Source organism: Uloborus diversus, chromosome 3, assembly GCF_026930045.1.
Source record: "Uloborus diversus isolate 005 chromosome 3, Udiv.v.3.1, whole genome shotgun sequence".
Taxonomy (NCBI): domain Eukaryota; kingdom Metazoa; phylum Arthropoda; class Arachnida; order Araneae; family Uloboridae; genus Uloborus; species Uloborus diversus.
The window spans coordinates 181887146-181905157 of record NC_072733.1 but is presented as its reverse complement, the minus strand read 5'-3'; the positions used below and the strand labels follow the sequence as shown (position 1 = coordinate 181905157).

Genomic DNA, 18012 nt, shown 5'->3' with positions numbered 1-18012 from the left:
TCTCAATTGCAAAAATAAAACAATGCATTTTCTTTTTTTTGCTCAAAAAAATAAATAAATAAATAAATAAATAAATAAAAATAAATAAATACATAAAATTAATAATTTAAAAAAGCCAAAAATGTATGATCCTAGAATGGAAGCAGGCATGGGGATAGTCAACTTAATCTTTTTTAAGTCTTAGCTAAGATGTTTAAACTACTGTCTAACTCAATAATACTTGGTCTTATCTGGCATTATGTCCCCTCACTAACTGCATTATTATGAGGAGGGGACTGCAAAGTTCTAAAAACCAATCACGGCATTAAGAGAGATATGAAAATGTTTAACATTTTAGCATTTTGCTAAAACTTCCCCCCAATTTTAGCTTTTATACTAAAGAACTTTTGAACCCAGCTTAAACCCTGATATTTCATAAAAACAAAAATAATTAAACAGAAGTTTAGTACATATGCCAATATTAAAGATGTAAGAGTGCACAGAGCAGTGAAGAAATTTAACATTTGACTAAAAAAAATATAGGAGTTAGTGAGACAATATCGGAAATATTGGAGAATATCTGACAAATTGTAAAAATATAAGAATAAGGACGTGTAATGCTTATCCTTTAAATATATATTTATTTTTGTAAAAGAAACTACATGAACATTAAAACTAGCAAAAGGCTACTAAAAGATTAAAACTTTAAAAGGTAAAAAGGAACATTTTAGAAGATCGCTGTCGAGCGAACCACACTGCAGGCAAGCTCTCAAGGAACAAACTCGCTTCGACGGAGCGCTCGTGTGTTATCTCTCCCGAGCTGAGTTGACTAGAGCGCGTGTGTTCGCTGCTGATTGCCCATGACCATCTGGAGCTGTAAACGGCTGAAGAGGAGTTCTGGAGTCCACTGACCTGGAGTCCCCACAGTACTCATGACAACGATAGGCTTCATAAATACTTATGAAACCGAACACGACACCCAGATCGAGTGGTGTAAAACTCCTCTGTGGTTTTTGATGGAGCACTAGCATGTAGTTCCAAGGATGCCGGAGCCAATTTTTCAGGTTGTACTGGAGGTGATGGGATTGATACAGTATCCAGAACTCAAAGGAAAGCAGGTTTTAGCCGATTGATACTAACAACTACCTCTTTGTTGTTGATTTTAATCTAAAAAGTCTTTTCCTGTCTAGCCAGCACTTCATGGGGACCGGAATAAGTTGGCTCTAAAGACTTTCCTATGGAGTCGATGCGAAGAAACACATGAGTAGACGTCAACAAGTCCTTCTGCACAAAAAGACTGCGTTTGCCGTGGGCACTAGCTTTAAGGATGACATACAGTCTCTCAGCTTGTGTACAAACTTGGTAGGGTCTAGGACTATGCTGATGTCCATGCGCTGGAAAAACTCTCCCGGAAGACGCAAAGATGAGCCGTACACCATTTCGGCAGCGGTTGCAGCAAGGTCAGCTTTGTAAGCTGTTCAGAGCCCCAAAAGCACTGTAGAAAGAACCTCATCCCAATGAGTCTATGTGTGACAGCGTAACGACTGCTTGAGGGAACGGTGGAACCTTTCCATCAGTCCACTGATAGACGGATGGTAGGGAGATGTCTGAATTTTGTAGATTCCCAGGAACTTTGTAAGAGACGTAAAGAGTTCGGACTCGAACTGTCTACCTTGGTCAGTAGTGATGAAATCTGGAACTCCAAACCGACAGATCCATGTTTTGTAGAACTGTCGTGCTACTGTGTCTGCAGAAATATCAATCAAAGGAACGGCTTCTGGTCAACGGGTACAGCTATCAACACACGTTAACAAGTAACAGTATCCATTCGAAGGAGTTAATGGTCCAACAAGGTTGACGGGGACGCGGCTAAACCGTTCTGAAGGTAGATTGAAGCTTTTCAGAGGGCTAACTGTATGTCGGTGCACCTTAGACTTCTGGCACTGAATACAAGTACAAGTTCATTCCGCTATGTCCTTGTGCATCCCGGGCCAAACGAAAAGCTTCTGCAGGAGTCTACGCGAAGCTCTAATGCCTGGGTGTGTCAAGCAGTGAAAGTTCAGGAAAACTTCCCTGGGACGTATGGACGGATACTTGCATCTCGCACATCACAATATAGAGTTCTGCCCTGGCCAAGTTGCATGGGCTGTAGGTTAAGGCTGTTTTCTGGGGTTGTACAAACAAGAAGTTTCTGTAGCTCTGTATCCAACTTCTGTTCTGCTGCGATAGCAACAAAGTCCATCGATGAAGGAAAATTTATCTGGCTGACACTCAAGGCATTAAACATGCATGCCTTTTCAAGCTCAGTAGAGAACTCGACATTAGAAGGAGTATCTAAAACTGATAACCGAGAGAGAGCAATATTTTCAGACCCCTTAACAAAACCGATATCTGTTGTGAATTGTGCAATGTAATCTAGTTGAATATTTTGCTTAGGTGATGGTTTTTCAGATTTGTTGCAAAATGCAAAAGTAAGAGGCTTATGATCAGTACATACACAAAACTGTCTTCTCTCCAACATGTACCGAAAATGTTTTATCCCCGCAAAAATGGCCAACAATTCCCGATCGTATGTACTATAGTGGTTTTCTGTGTCAGAAGGTTTTCGAGAAAAGAAACCAAGAGGCTGAAGACCACCATTGATTACTTGGTTCAGAGAACTTCCTATCGCGAAATCAGAGACATCCATAGATAAAACAAGTTCAACATTGTTTGATGGATGAGCCAACAAGGTTACTTCAGCTAATTGTTTTTTACACTCATTGAAGGCAATTCTGGCTTCGTTGAAGAGCTGTATTTCTTTATTTGCATTTTTTGGGATATTCTTAAGGTATTCATTTAAAATAGCTTGCCTTTTGGCTGCTTTGGGAATGAATCTACGATAAAAATTTATTAGACCCAAAAATGCGCCCAGTTCCTTTACAGTTTTTGGTTCCTTATAATCCAAAACTACCTGTACTTTCTCTGGTAAAGGTTTTATTCCCTGGCATGAAAGTATATGACCCAAAAATGACAACTCAGGTACCCCTAGGACACATTTTGAAGTGTTTAACTGAATTCCGTACTCATTAAGTCTTTGAAAACTTTGATCCAGATGTCCTACATGCTCATCCTTTGTTTTTGAAAATACCAGGATGTCATCAAGCTATGCAAAACAAAAATCCAAGTCTCTCAAAACCTCGTTAATAAAGCGTTGGAAAGACTGAGCCGTGTTAAAAAGCCCAAAGCTTAGGAAAGGGAATTCAAAAAGACCAAACAGAGTAGTTATTGCCGTTTTTTCGATGTCCTCTTCATGAACTGGAATTGCATGATAAGCGCAAAAAATATCTAATTTAGAAAAAATTATCTTTCCATACAATGAAGAAGAAAAATCCTGCAGATGAGGAATAGGATACCTGTCCGAGACATTTTTTGCGTTTAGCCTTCGATAATCCCCAACGTGACGTATTCCACCAGATGTTTTGTTAACAACATGCAATGGAGACGACGAAGGACATTTCGAAGGTTGACAAATACCTATTTCATTCATGAACTCGAATTCTTTTTTAACTGTGTCTAACAGTTTAGGGTGCAATTGCCTAGGGCGACTATGCACGGGCAGACCAACTGTTTCTATGTGATGTTCTGTGGAGTGTTTAACACATTTAAATTCTGGGTTAGGCATAGTTATATCTGGATATTTACCTAAAATAGCATGATAAGTAGAATTTTCTACTATTACTTTGACTGCTGTCTGTTGGCTACAGTCAAAACTACCGTGAGAACTCAATTTGGTTATACCGTCAATTAATTGTTTGCCTTTTAGGTCGACCAATAAATTAAAATGTGTCAAAAAGTCTGCTCTGATTATGGGCATAAAAACATCTGCTATAATGAAATGCCATTTGAATGCACGTCTGAGACCTAAACTTAATTGCAGCAGTTTTCTACCATATGTTTTTATCTTTGAATGATTTGCAGCAAACAATTCAAAAGAATTTGGACAATTTTTCTGATTACCCTTGACGGGAATGCACGACACATCACTACCCGTATCTATAAGAAACATGGTGTTCAAACTCTGATCATAAACAGAGTTGATTTGGGGTTTTTACCAAACACATTTCGCTACCTGTCCCATCGTGAGTGGTAGCATTCACTAGTTCTTTTTGGGCGAATGCACAAGGTTGCCTGCATTTGTTTGCTTTTTGACCAAAACGATTGTGGTAGAAGCAAAAATCTGAATTGCCCCTAGTATGTTGCCTGTTTCTGCTGTCATTTCTATTGCGGGAGTTAGACCGATTTCTGTAAGGCGAGCGACCCTTCTCTTGAGATAATTTCTCAACCTGCAATGTCAACTGCGTAATTTGCTGTTGCAAGCTGTTAAGAGCTGCTTGTTTGTTTTCAGACATATTACAGAATGAAAATGCAAGACAAAAACTGTGTGTGTGGGGGGGGGGGAGATCTCTCTCGGTCACAGAAATAAATAACTCGCCTCAATTCCAGCTGAGAAATAGTAATCCAACATTGAAGCATCAGTCTCAAAATTATCCATTTCTACCAGAAAACTGAAAACAGTCGCTAAGGTAGCTCGAAACACCAGCAGGCATAACTAAAATCAGTCACCTAGTAGAACCAACACTAACTCCACATTGATATGGTTGCCTATTCACAGTTCACCGGGTGACCACTAAGGATGTGTAATGCTTATCCTTTAAATATATATTTATTGATGTAAAAGAAACTACATGAACATTAAAATGAGCAAAAAGCTACTAAAAGATTAAAAATTTAAAAGGTAAAAAGGAACATGTGAAAAGATTGCTGTCGAGCAAACCAAGCTGCAGACAAGCTCTCAAGGAACAAACTCGCTTTGACGGAGCGCACGTGTGTTATCTCTCCCGAGCTGAGTTGACTAGAGCGCTTGTGTTCGCTGCTGATTGCCCATGACCATCTGGAGCTGTAAACGGCTGAAGAGGAGTTCCGGAGTCCACTGACCTGGAGTCCCCACAGGAGATATAGGAGGACTATGAGTCCTGAATACATGAGCTGTTGCCAATAGACATAACACAAACATTGATAATCTCACAAAACAAATAACACTGAATGTCCGAAATCTTAATGTCCCCCTTGCTTTATCTCTCACTTTTCTATATTCATTAGAAAATCTTATGATTATATTATTTCTCGTTTTGAATCCAGAGTGCAGTTAAACTCTTTTATTATAATAAAATTTTCCAATTAAAATTTGGCAACATCAGTGTGGCTTTTTAGTCATTGCTTACTGAGCTGCATTTTCTCTGCAAATTTTTCACAGAAAAAAATAAAAAGTTTTACATCTAACTTTTCATTGCACCAATATAAACTTTTTCAGGGAGTTTTCTAATAAACAAAAAGCCAAATATTCTTTTAAAAATTTTTATGGCTAAGGTGAAACTGATTTTTTTGTTTTTGTTTTTATATCTGGTGTACAAATAAGTTTTAAAGGATTTTCAAGGGATGGCCTCACTAGTATTAAATGGAAATGGACAATGCTGCAACTAATTTCATTTTGTTTTATAACCTCATTGAAAGGCTTTCATTTTCTGTATGTGACATTTCGCTGAAGTGGAAACAACATAGTTTTTGTGTGCTCTGAATATGTCAACTATAGAGCCAACAAGACAAAATTTGTGGGAAGTTTACTTTTCTGCTTTCATTTGTGGAAAAGTGCACCTGAAGGCCATCAAATGCTGTCATAAGCTTAGGGGAACTTGCTTCATTGATTTCCACTATGTTAGTGAGGATAAACTTGTTTTGAAACTTATTAATCATAAACAAGGGCGCTAGGACAACAGAAAAACTCACAGAATGTAAAACAGATACTATAACAAATACAGAATGTTTATAAAACCAACAAACAGTATGCACTAAAAACTTTGTAGTACAGCATAAACAGCAAAGAAAGAAACAATATGAGAGATGACAGAGCACAAAGGTTGACAAGCAAAATTAACAAGTAAATAACAATAGTGCTATGGGAGTTGAGTCATCGACAAGTTATGAAAAATTAGGCTTGGGATCAGCTAGAGCAGCGAATGGGCTGAAGACGGACAAGAGAAATTCTACGGCAATGACAATTTGTTTGATTCTTCCCTAACATACAAGACTAAATCTTCCCTCTAAACTTACATAAAATTAAAAAAAAAAAAAAAACCCAAACCCTTATTGTTAAAGACATTTTTCTTTACTTTTAGTGAATAGTTAAATGATTTTTAAAACTTAAAATAATTCATAAATAACATTATAGATGAGAACAGGAAATTTTCCAATTGCATCTGCAGTAAAGTTGAAGCAAAAAAAAAAAAAAACTTTCTTAATCCTCAATTTGATCAATAATCACATTATCAGTAAGAAAAACAAAGTGAAACACAAGTGGGATTTTGGTTTGAGTTTAAGTGTAGTAATGTATGTGATTTCAGAATAATTAATTACGAAACATTTGTAAACATTTAAGACAGCTATACATGCAAAAATTAGGTGCAAAGGGGGCAATATTAGATACATTCATATATTAGTCGTCTCAAAGTTTAATAACAATAATTTAATATTAATCAATGCATCTAATTTCCCTTAATATTTAAGGATATCTCTTTTAAACGCTGATCTTTTAAAATCTCTGTATAATCATAAAAGTGAGAACATACATTTTATTTGTATATACAAACAAATGTATACACAGCAGAATTTCTCAACTTTCTCATACTTGTAAACCCTTTTGACAAGGTTTAAGTTCTAAGGATTGAATATGTACATGCATTATTACTTCCAAAAATGTTATAGTCCATACATATACAAAATAATAATTAATAAGAAAATTCTCTTTTCATAAAGCAGTTTGAAAGCGGTGTTATCATGACAATACTTAGAAAAATAGTATTGTTTTATTCTTTTCTATTAGATAGAATCTCTTACAAAAATCCAAACAAAAAACCCTGCTTACTTATGAATAAATAACTTAGTTGTTAATATAAGAGACATATTATATTAAAGATCAACAGTTACACATTAAGGTTACCAACTGTGTATTTTTTACTTTTAGAAAGAACTACTGTAATGAAGACTTGATTTCTTGGAGAACCGTAAACAAAGCTTCATGAAAAACTAGTTGGGAAATGTTGATATACATATGAGGAGTTTACTTTCAAAATGGATTATATCCAGTTTTTTATTTTTTCGGCAAAACGTAAAAAACATCTTAAGCACAAACACTAACTGTTTGAATTTCGAATTTCTCGCAATGTTTTGGTTGAATAACAAGTGACTATTGGCATAAGCCTAGGATTTTTTTCCTCAATTTTACCAGACATAAATTGCCAATTTTATTTTGGATATATTCCCTTTTGGTATAAAACAGTGGATATAATCCCTTTTGCAAAAAACATGCATTTTCTTCAAAAATAAACTTTATTAGATTGAAACAAAGTATTCAACATTTTTTAATATATTCTTTTTTTTTTTTTACTTTACTTTATTCCTACTTATTTTATTCTTTTCATAGCAAAAAAAAAAAGCGACCTTTGATCCAACTAAGTATGAACAATGAAACCACCTAAGCCGGTTCAAATAACATTGTAGGCATTAATTATTTATCACAAATAATTACAACTTTTATCAAAAGCAATCACAATCATTAATTAATCACATATTAATAGTAATATTAATTATTTAACATTAATTTAGTAATCGCAATTTGAGGTTGCACTTGCCAAACTGATAACAGACTAACACAAGGAGCAAGGTGCTGCGATCTCTTAATACGGACGGGTATCACGCTTGATTGGAAATGATCAGGCAGAGCTTCGCTCTGCTATTTTATTTGGGAACTACTTTTGAATTAGAAGTAGCAAATTCAAATTTGGGTATGTGCCCTTTTGATATGAAAGTGAATGAGTGGGTACGGGCAAATAAGGGATAGGCTCCACTTTGCTGTAAAAGATCTGGCGAGAAATCAGGGGATGGATATACACTGTTTAGGTGGTAAAACCAATGTTTACGCATTTTTTAACAGTAGAAATAAACCACTTTGAGAAGAAAGAAATTCATGGGTCAATAGGTCTTATATTAGAGATTTGGAAAAAAAAAAAAAGAAAAAGAAAACCCATTTTTTACAAAAGTGGATAGATTCCATTTTGAAAGTGAACTCATATACCGTTCAACAGTTTTACCTGCCATATTAAAGTTTTAGTTAAGATGGAGATTCTAAACTCATTCCAAAAGTTTAACAAGTTAAAGCAAAACTGTACATATACCCTACCTTTAATTTACACTAAAGTAAGGTTTTGCACAAAACCCTGTAAATTGAAAAGTTGGATTTTACTCTAAAACTAAAAAAATTTAAAAACACTAAAATGTGCATAATTCAGTATTAAGTTAATTTAAATATGCAAATCAAAGTAAAATATCTTAAAAAAGCATAAAACTACACTTTATTCTTAAAATAATCAATATATCCAGGTAATAAATGAATATATTCAATTGGTTTTTCACTAAGAAGAAAAAATATAAGATTCTTAAAAAATTACATTAATATGTTTAATATTAGTAGATTCATGATCACTTCAATGAACTAAGTCTTTCCTTCCCCATTGATATGGCATCTCTCTCATTATTTGAGCCTTTGTGATACAATTCTGGTTCCATGGTTGATGAATTAGGGAAGATCTCAGACCAACAGGATTTTGAAATTAAATTTGTAATTAGCAATTGTATAAAATTGTTTGCTTAGTCTTTACAGACCTCCTAATATTGATTTAAACCCTAAGATTTTATTTAAATCTGAGAGCACGTAAAGCTTTAGTGACATGTTGTAACAAACGATTACTTATATTGAACATAATTTTTTACCAGTATTTGAAATCTGATTATTTTCATATAAAAAAATCATATAAAACAAGTTCCCTGTAAATTGGGGAATAACTACTGCAGTTGATTTTTCTGTGAAAGCAGGTGTATCATAAAAATTGGTACCAATTAAATATCTAATAGTCAAGCCAAATTAAAGGTAAATTATTTTGTAAAGCACCTTCATTTTATAAACATGCCAAAATTTTAAATACTGTTTGCGATACACAGCTTAAAATATGAGATTTTCCGCTGGACCCTTTGTATGTACAGAAAGTAAAGATGAAGCTTCACTTACCACAATGAAATTTTCCAGAACAGGAAAGTGAAGGCTGACTATGACTAGATAAACTTGCTCTAGAGCTAGAATGTACTTGAGCATTTTGAACATAGTTTGTGACTGAAGTAGGTTGAGGAGGTTTGGCATGACCAATGCTACCAGTTGAAAACTGGCCAGAACAAAAAGAAATGAAATTTGAGTTAGGCTGTAAAGCTATGTCAGGTCCACCACCATAAATGCCTTGAAGATATTGGTACATTTCTTTGGAAACTGAACAATAGTCAGAGCCTAAAATGTCAAGAACAAAAGTATCTTCATTATAAATTAAATTTACTAAATAAAAATTACTTCTAAACATTCATAAAAATTTGTCATACCTAATTTCAGAACTGCCTGATTGTTCTTCACATAACAAATTGAACTGTTGTCAATAGGGCCAGGAGGATCTAAAAATTGTTAACAACCAATATAAATCACATCATAACAAACATACACCATTTAAAAAATAAAAGCATTCTCAAATATATTGAAATTGGTGTAAAAATAGGCTAGTCTAAAGTATTGGCTACCTGTTAAAAGTGAGGGAAAGGAGTTGTGCAATCACATGAATGGGAGTAGAGGGTAACCTGATAGGTAAGGCCATGGACCATACATGGAGTAGATCCACAATAAAAAAAAGTTTTTTTGCGCTGTTCCGCAAATCTAAATATTTAAAAACGCAGAATTTCCCAATTGCTAACAAGCAGAAAATGCTTTCAATTTTTTAAACCAAGAGAAACAACCTTTGTTTAAAAGAACACAAGTTTTTCATCACCAGATTACTTATTAGGATCTGCTAAGTCTTGGTTTATTTTTATTAATAGTTATTTAAATGATTCAACAGCTTTTTATAGGACATATAGTGCTTTTTTTTCCAAACTAAACTTTTAATAAACAAAAAGATTTATTCACTTTGCAAGGAAACTTGAAAAAATCGTAAGAAAGAAAAAAAAATTCCAGATTGGGCATTGAAAACAATGTATGAGTTCTTTTGCTCTCAGGGGGAAAAATAGCCTTATATTATTTTACAGCTTTTTCTGGAAATGAGCAGCTATATCAATTAGAGCTGCAAAAAAGTCGACCGGCCTTTTTTGGCATGGCTAAAATCAAACAGCCCTGATATCAATACACCTGCAATTGGTTTTCTGCATTACTTATTATTTCCTAAACAGTGAGCAATGTAAAAAAAGCCAAGCCAAAATAAATATTTACTTTTTGCAAGCAAAAGTTTAAAAATATGTATATTTCTTCTCAAGACTTTGGATTTAAACAAATGGTAAGGTTTTGCAAGGTAATGCCAATCAGCAAGAAAAATCACAGGACTCAAGGCACAAGGGTTATTGGTTCGATACCAGCAGTTGAAGATGTTTTCTGTTCCATAATGGCGACTGGAGAACATTAAATCTGTTATGGTCACAAAGTCATCTAAGTTAACAATCCAAATTAATACCTCTGGGCAGGGTCGTACATAGACTTAAGGGGTCCCTAAGCTATCACATGTATGGGGCCCCTTTTTGTTGCTCGGACAAATTTTAGGTTGGTGACAAAACAGGACAATAGTGTTTTTTTTTTCACTATTTATGTCTCTTCCTCATAAAATCAAGTTATTTTTCCTTTTAATGCCATCTGCTCCCATGTTTTTGATGTGTGGGTTGACCTTGGAGAGTGAATCAAGAACCTCCCTTTAAATGAGGTATAAAAAATCCAATTTTAGGTGGTCCGGGGTTGGAACTTTGAAAATTGGATCAAAATTCTGCATTTTGATACCTCATAAAAAAATTTAGAACACAAGAAATATCAGGAAAAAAATATACAAACGACATCTTTTTTAAAGTTATAGACTTTTTTGCAAATTAAGATGATTAGTTAAACCAAAAATTGTTTTTGGTCATCCCAACTCTGACAACGCAACATTGAATTAAATGTTATTATTAACAGCAAAAAATACCTAAAATTATTTTCAAGAAATGCTGTAGAGATTTATAAAATAGGTAACGAAAGAGAGCATCAACCTAGCCATTAAAACAATTCAAAGTTTATACAGTTGATGAGAAATAAAATTGAAACACTTTTCAAGAAGTCTCAAAGACTCATTTTCAATTGCTCTATAACAATTAAAACTATTTAAAGCACTTCATTTGCAATTTTCGGTTTCTAACATTTGAATACTTGATTGTACAGTTTTACTGAAAAAAAAAAAAAAAAAAATCAGTCTAACTTTCTAAGATACTCTTATACTAAGTAAAAAAAAAAATACTGTTTCTAGTTAAATTTTTTTTTCACATTACAAGTGGAGTGGGAAAAAAAATAGAGAGAGGGGGGGGGGATAGTATATAATTTTTAAGTGTGCTAAACAGATTAACAGTCTATAGTAGAAGTAAGATAAAAGCAAGCAATAACATAAGAACTTCCAAAATATTGAATTTGGGATTAAATAATAAGCAAGATAGTAAATCATGTGACTCACAAAAAATCATCTCAAACGATATGTTTTGGGTTCCCACTTTAAAATGGAAATCAAAATAAAGCACTTTAAAGCACCCTATTTTCTCCAACTATGGTGATTTTTGGTGTTCTCAGTAAACCATAATATTTTCAAGGTTTCTGTATTATTGGGCTTTACACCTAGTTCCTGGAGATCCCAGTAGCAAAAGGACAAATACAAAAAATATTAATTTTAATAGAATGAAATGAAAAAATTGGGCTAACAGGGCAAATGAATATTAACAGCAAAAATAAAAATTTTAAGCTTGATGCAGGATTGAAGTTCTACAATTTAAGAACCATCTGGTTTTGTGGAGCATTTTGCGATTTTGAAGAGCAATTCAATATGGCGTTTAAAAACCATTAAAAAAACTTAAGGTTTGTTTTCATTTAGATAATAATTTGAAAAATAGCATAAAACAATTATTAGAATTTAATTAGTAAAACATTTTTTTAAAGTAAATCAAACTCTAAGCATGAAGAACTTTGATTTCTCATATTCATACATGTGTAATGATAAAATGTTAAAATAACATACTAGAATAAGAATAGAAAAGACTCAATATTATTAAAAGTTTTGAAGTTAGTTAAAGTTTCAAACGTTCAAATTAATACAGTGAAGCACTATTTATACGTTTCTCTTTTATACGTTTTAATCAAATATACATTTTTTAATTTGGTCCCTGCAGAGTTGAATACATTTTAATGAGTCCTACTATACGTTTTTTTCATACAGTCCCCTCAGAAACGTATAAACAGTGCTTTACTGTATTAAGAAATGTAATACAAGGAAAGGGACTGGAAAGAGAAAAATACATGGGTCTGTAAAAATCCCAACAGAAAAGATGAGTATTTATGCAATTGCTTGAAACTGTTTGTTTAATGAATTTTGGCGAGAAATGAAAGCAAAAACTTATTTGTGGAGTTTCAGCTTTTGCAAAAGAAAACAAAATGAAGCGAAAAATGGGCACAGGGAAAGCTTTTTAAGCCATTTTTGATAATTAATTTTGGAAAAAAAGTCAAATGAAAACATTAACAAAGTAACCTTAGTAAGTTGTTGAAATTTCATTAAAAGAAATAACAATGGGTTTTGAAATAAGAGAGAAAGATGATTAAGAAAAACATTCATTTTCGAAGGCTTGCTTAAAAAATTAAAAATAAAGAACCTTGCAAAAAATATTTAAGAATTCTTGTTCAAAATTAAGCACTTTAAAGGGCCCTTTGTAACACATCACTGAAAAAAAGCCCTTTAAAGGATTTTCAAGGACCCATCGGAACCCTGACGAGTACTATGATTTTTTCACTTTTGGTGCAGGATGTTGCAAGGAGCTGAATTTGGCACATTTTCTCCTTCTCTCCCCTCTCCTCACATTCATTAGAAATACATTTTCCCAAATTTTCAAGCACTTGAAAATGAAATTTATTTCTTCAAGCACTTTTCATTTTTTTCAGGAATGAATAATGCTATATTTCAAGAGTTGGGGGGGTCCCCAACAAAGCAGGGGACCTGAGCTATGTATTTCAAGCAGTTTTCAAGATTTTTTAAAAATGAACAAACCATATTTGAGCGGTTGAAAAACTATTCCCCTACGACAAAAGTTCTCAAAACTTGTTGACAATACCTATGCCAAAGCTTAAATATTTATAGCCTTTAACTTTCAGGTATTTCATGATAATCTTAGAAAGCTAATAATAATTATAAGACTATATGGTGAAGAAAATTGAACATAAGAAACTAAAGACACATCATTTTGCAAGTGATTTACATCAAAAATTCAAACCAAAAGTACTTTTTAAAAAGGTTAGGTAATACACTACTTACCACCTTCCTTGCAGACAAAATTTTCCCATGTCTTAAACCAGGTCATACTGATGGCAAACACAACAGTGGGAGTTTCCATATGCTGGAAATTAGCATTCATCTATAAGGAAGAATATGAATAAAACAAAAGCAAACATTTCAAATTTATGTTATTAAAAGGGGAAAAAAGTCCTTACAGCTATGAAATCTTCAAGTTCTTGCTTCCTTTTTTGCGTGAGACTATCTAGTTCTGATTGACAAACACGACATATGTACAAATGAGTGCATGGAGGTCCACCACCAAACCTGGAATAAATCATTTGTTGGTTAGGAAAAGTTTAATAATTATGCAAAATAAAATGTAATCAAAATCAGAATAAAAGCAAAACTAACGTATCATGTAAGTATTCCCAAACTGCTTGAGGCATAACAGTGCACAACTCATCCGCATAAGATGCTTTTTGAGGTGGTACCCCTATTAAAATAATGAATATAAGACTTAAAAAACTCATACTTAGAAGAGGAGAGCATTTTCAAACATATCAAAAACAAAAGGAAAGATATTAGTTAAGTATATGAAATAGAATATTCTACTTCATAAAAACAGCAAAGCAGCAAATTTTATAAGAATATGTACTAACATGTAATAATATCAATTTATTAAAATTCTTTCATGATAAAAATACTGCTTGAGAATTCAAAATATTTTAAATAAAAATTGAAAGAAATATTTTCTTTTAACAGAATTTAGAACTGAAGGGGCAGAAAAGAGTGCTAAGTTCTTTTTAATTTATAAAAAAGCACCAATTTTAGACTAGTAAATTTACCAGAACCAATGAAAAAACACTTCAAAACATACTTATGTTTCCAAAAGACAAAAAACAATTGTAAATGTGGCACAATCAATGTAACTTATGTGAAAATAAATCAACATTTTATTTATTTATTTTTTTTTTTTTGATGAAATGCATATCTTACCTCCATGAATGCACAAGAAATCTGTATTGGTGATTGGTCCAGGTTCAGCAAAATTATTAAATTTATTGATCCACTGTTTTGAAATATGAAATTTCAATAGTCCTTGCTGTAAGAAAGCAAATAATTTTTAAAAATGTATAGCAGCAATGCCTTTCCAGAAACTCTTTAAAAGCAAACTTATTTCTCAAGGTATACATCCCAACTTCAAACCTATATATATAAATATATATATATATATATATATATATATATATATATATATATATATATATATACTTTAGTTCCAGAATTTTAAACTTAGGCTGTTGATTTTTATAGATTGAAATATATGGAGCCATTATGTATCATACTATAAAGTATTAACTGTCTAAATTTTTCCAAATGCAGAAATCTTTTTAAAAAGTTGATACTTTATATTATGATTCCTTATATTCAAATAAGGTTGCCGCTCAATATAACGGCCATCTTCATCCTAGATAAAAAGGTCTTTATAATGAGTGATCATTATAAGAGGTGAAATTTAAAAAAGTATGCACATGCATCAAGTATGTTCCATTGCTCCAATGAAATTGGCACATTTTCAAAGATTCCTAGAAAATGCCCAAATTATTTTTTATTATAGGAATTTTTTAAAAAATTATGGGTGCAATATATTATGACAAAATATTGAACAGATTTTAAAGTAGAAAATATAGGAAAATACTAAAAAATCATTTATTTTCTGATGATAAAATCAGAAACAGTTGTTTGCTTTTTCAGCACACATGATTTTTGCGAAACATAATTTTCCATTTTAGCTATTGATGATAAATAGTTTTTTTTCTGGCCTTTCAAAGAAGCATTTAAAAGTCCCTTCAGCATTCGAAACATTTTTCATAGTAGGAACTTAAGTCTCAATTTCTTCTTCATCTGATCATGATACATCAAATTGTTTTTGTGCACAATATCAAGAGATCGTTCATCTTCTAACAGATGATAGACACATTCTAAATCATAATCGATTTTAGCATAATCGTCAAAGTTTAAGGCTTCATCAAATTTCATTTTCTTAGAAATGTTTTACAGCATTTCATCTTCTTCATTGAAATTTTTATATTGGATTGCCTGACCAATTACTTCAGCAGTAGATTCCATTTTTTTTCTAAATTCAGTACGATGAAGCAATTGATGGTCTTTTCTGAGGCTTCATTCCATGAAGCTTTAGAAAGGTGCAAAGCTGTAAAGGTATCCACTTTATAATCTTCGCTTTTGTTGAGTGCAGAAACAAACTCTTAAAAAATGATGTGATACAAAAACCAAACTAGCAATACATCTGTCAACCCCCTTTTTCTTAGCAATATGGAAATTTCACTTTTCCCCTTCCTCTATTTTTTTCTGTGCCAAGGTGCATGGTAATTCACCCCCCCCCCTCTCAAAGTTGGATTGAACACTGAACTGAACACTCTATGCAGCTGTACATAAACAATAATCAAGGTAATTTCAAGTTGAAAATTTGTTTTATCGGATAAAACACTGGAAATAGTATGCACTGAATTAGGTTGCTGTATTGGATTAGATGATACCGAACGGTCGTTGCACTGAAAGTAAATTAACATAGAACTCATACAGACAAAGTTGGAGCTTTTACAACCGGTCCTTATAATGGAATGGTCTTTATAATGAGTGGTCCTTATAATGGGTGTCGACTGTATATAAAAAGCCAAAGTTAAAAAATTCCGAACACACAGTTGCAAACTCTTAAATCCTGTGAGCATTAAAAGTTGACTACTTGAAGACAATTTTAGACAATAATGCAATATTTTAAGAAAAATGAACTTTCCAGAATTTGGTATCACCTTAATTATCTAAAACTCAGGAACCCATATAATTTAAGCTCCAGGATGATTAAATTATAATCTATTACATATCGAAGGAATTTAAATGCATTCTAATGTCAAAAACTAAGTATACTCCATTGAGATATTTCTTTTTTTTTCTGAACAATAGCCTAGTAAACTTGTAAAAATAAGAATAATAACTGAAAACATATAATTAAAGATAAGGCACATCAGAAATGTAGCAACTCAATATATTTTTTTTCAACTTAGATGAAGATATCTGACAATTATTGTTCTTTAATGTTGTTATATTTTGATAAATTTGAAGCAAATATTTACATGTATTTTAGGTGTGATGTGACAAAATGTCAAAAGGAAAAATTAATCAGTTTTATATAAGTCATACAAAATAGCAGGTCATGAAGAGTCTAGTCGTCAAAGCATTGGCCTCAGGATCTGGCTTTGGATGCTTGAAGTCACAAAGACCCATCAAGTAGATATGGGGTTAATCTAAACCCTCACAGGACCAAACAAAAATGTTCAGATTGCGAGGGCATTCATTATAGAGGGAGACTTGGTACTGCATGTATGTATTCTATTGTGTTTCTAGACTGTTCAGTACTTTGTCTGGTTATTCAAGACAATTACCAAGATGAAGGTCATGCATTTTGATTTGGCCACTAGTGTAAAGTCAAACTCAACTTGAAATGAGCCTGAAATCTTTCATTTTACTTTTTTTTTTAAACTTTCAAATTTATTACAAAACATTCAACATTAAAATAAAACAATATCTAGCCTAAAAATTTTTTTTGGCACAATGCCTAAAAATGGAAAATCAAAATTTTAGTCAATTTTGCATAGTGTATTGTGTATAGTGACGACATGTTTGATGTAGGCAAAAGAGATCTTGAAAAATTGGCGTGTATTATTTTAATTTTTTGATGTCTTGAAATTGTTTAGAAGAGGGACCCTCAACAGAGGCCATGTGGCTCCTTCGTGGGTTACAGGAAAATCTAGGGGGCCACAGAAAGAAAAAGAAATTCAGGGGAGCTACCAACACTCAATGGAGGGGCACGACATGTTTTGAACTATTATTATAAGAACATCACTGAAAATTTTGAGTTCTAACACTTGGGGATACTGACTCAAAATACAAACACAAATAGCATTAATTAAATATAGTGATGTACACAGCTTCAGCTCCATACCGCTCTGTAACTCATAAACTACTTTAATTACACCCTATAGTTTCCAGATGGATTGAAATATTGTACTTGATGGCAGTGAGATAATTTGCCGAAAATGTATTGCAATATTTATCAGTTGATACATATTTCTGACACTAAAATTTAGGGTAATGAAAATTTGCAGATCTTATTACTATTGCTGAAACCTTAATTTCATGAGGAGCATGGCAAATTATTTAAAAAATGTAATGAATCACAAAGCTGAATACATCATAAAAAATATTTTATGTTAAGTAATTCTGCCGTTTTAAAGCACATTGATGACAGGGTCAAAGATGTAGAAAATTATTTAAGTAGAAATTTAGACAGGAAAAATTTGCAATGAAAATTGACCAAATCATCTCGAATAATAACTTATTTTCATGGTCTGCGTTGGATTTTGGGATAAAAAACATACATAAACAGAAGAAATGCTTTTTCTTAAAGAACATAAACTGACACTAAGCACAATGCAATATTTAGAGAAGCAGCAGAACATTTTGGAAATCTCACCTGCAAGGTTGCCAACCTTGGGAAAACAATTTG

General features: G+C 32.7%; 1 protein-coding gene across 1 annotated transcript in view; it reads right to left on the bottom strand.

Moving 5' to 3' along the window:
- Window positions 1-9329: 9329 nt before the first annotated feature.
- LOC129219079 (ubiquitin carboxyl-terminal hydrolase 20-like) overlaps window positions 9330-18012 on the bottom strand; it is a gene marked incomplete at its 3' end in the record, with an annotated part of 54793 nt that continues 46110 nt past the window's right edge. The window contains exons 16-21 of the mRNA XM_054853398.1: window positions 14424-14529; window positions 13839-13920; window positions 13643-13751; window positions 13467-13566; window positions 9499-9567; window positions 9330-9409 (exon numbers count right to left, since the gene is read on the bottom strand). Of these exons, the coding sequence (XP_054709373.1) occupies window positions 9330-9409; window positions 9499-9567; window positions 13467-13566; window positions 13643-13751; window positions 13839-13920; window positions 14424-14529 (546 nt within the window). The remainder of the gene's footprint in view (window positions 9410-9498; window positions 9568-13466; window positions 13567-13642; window positions 13752-13838; window positions 13921-14423; window positions 14530-18012) is intronic.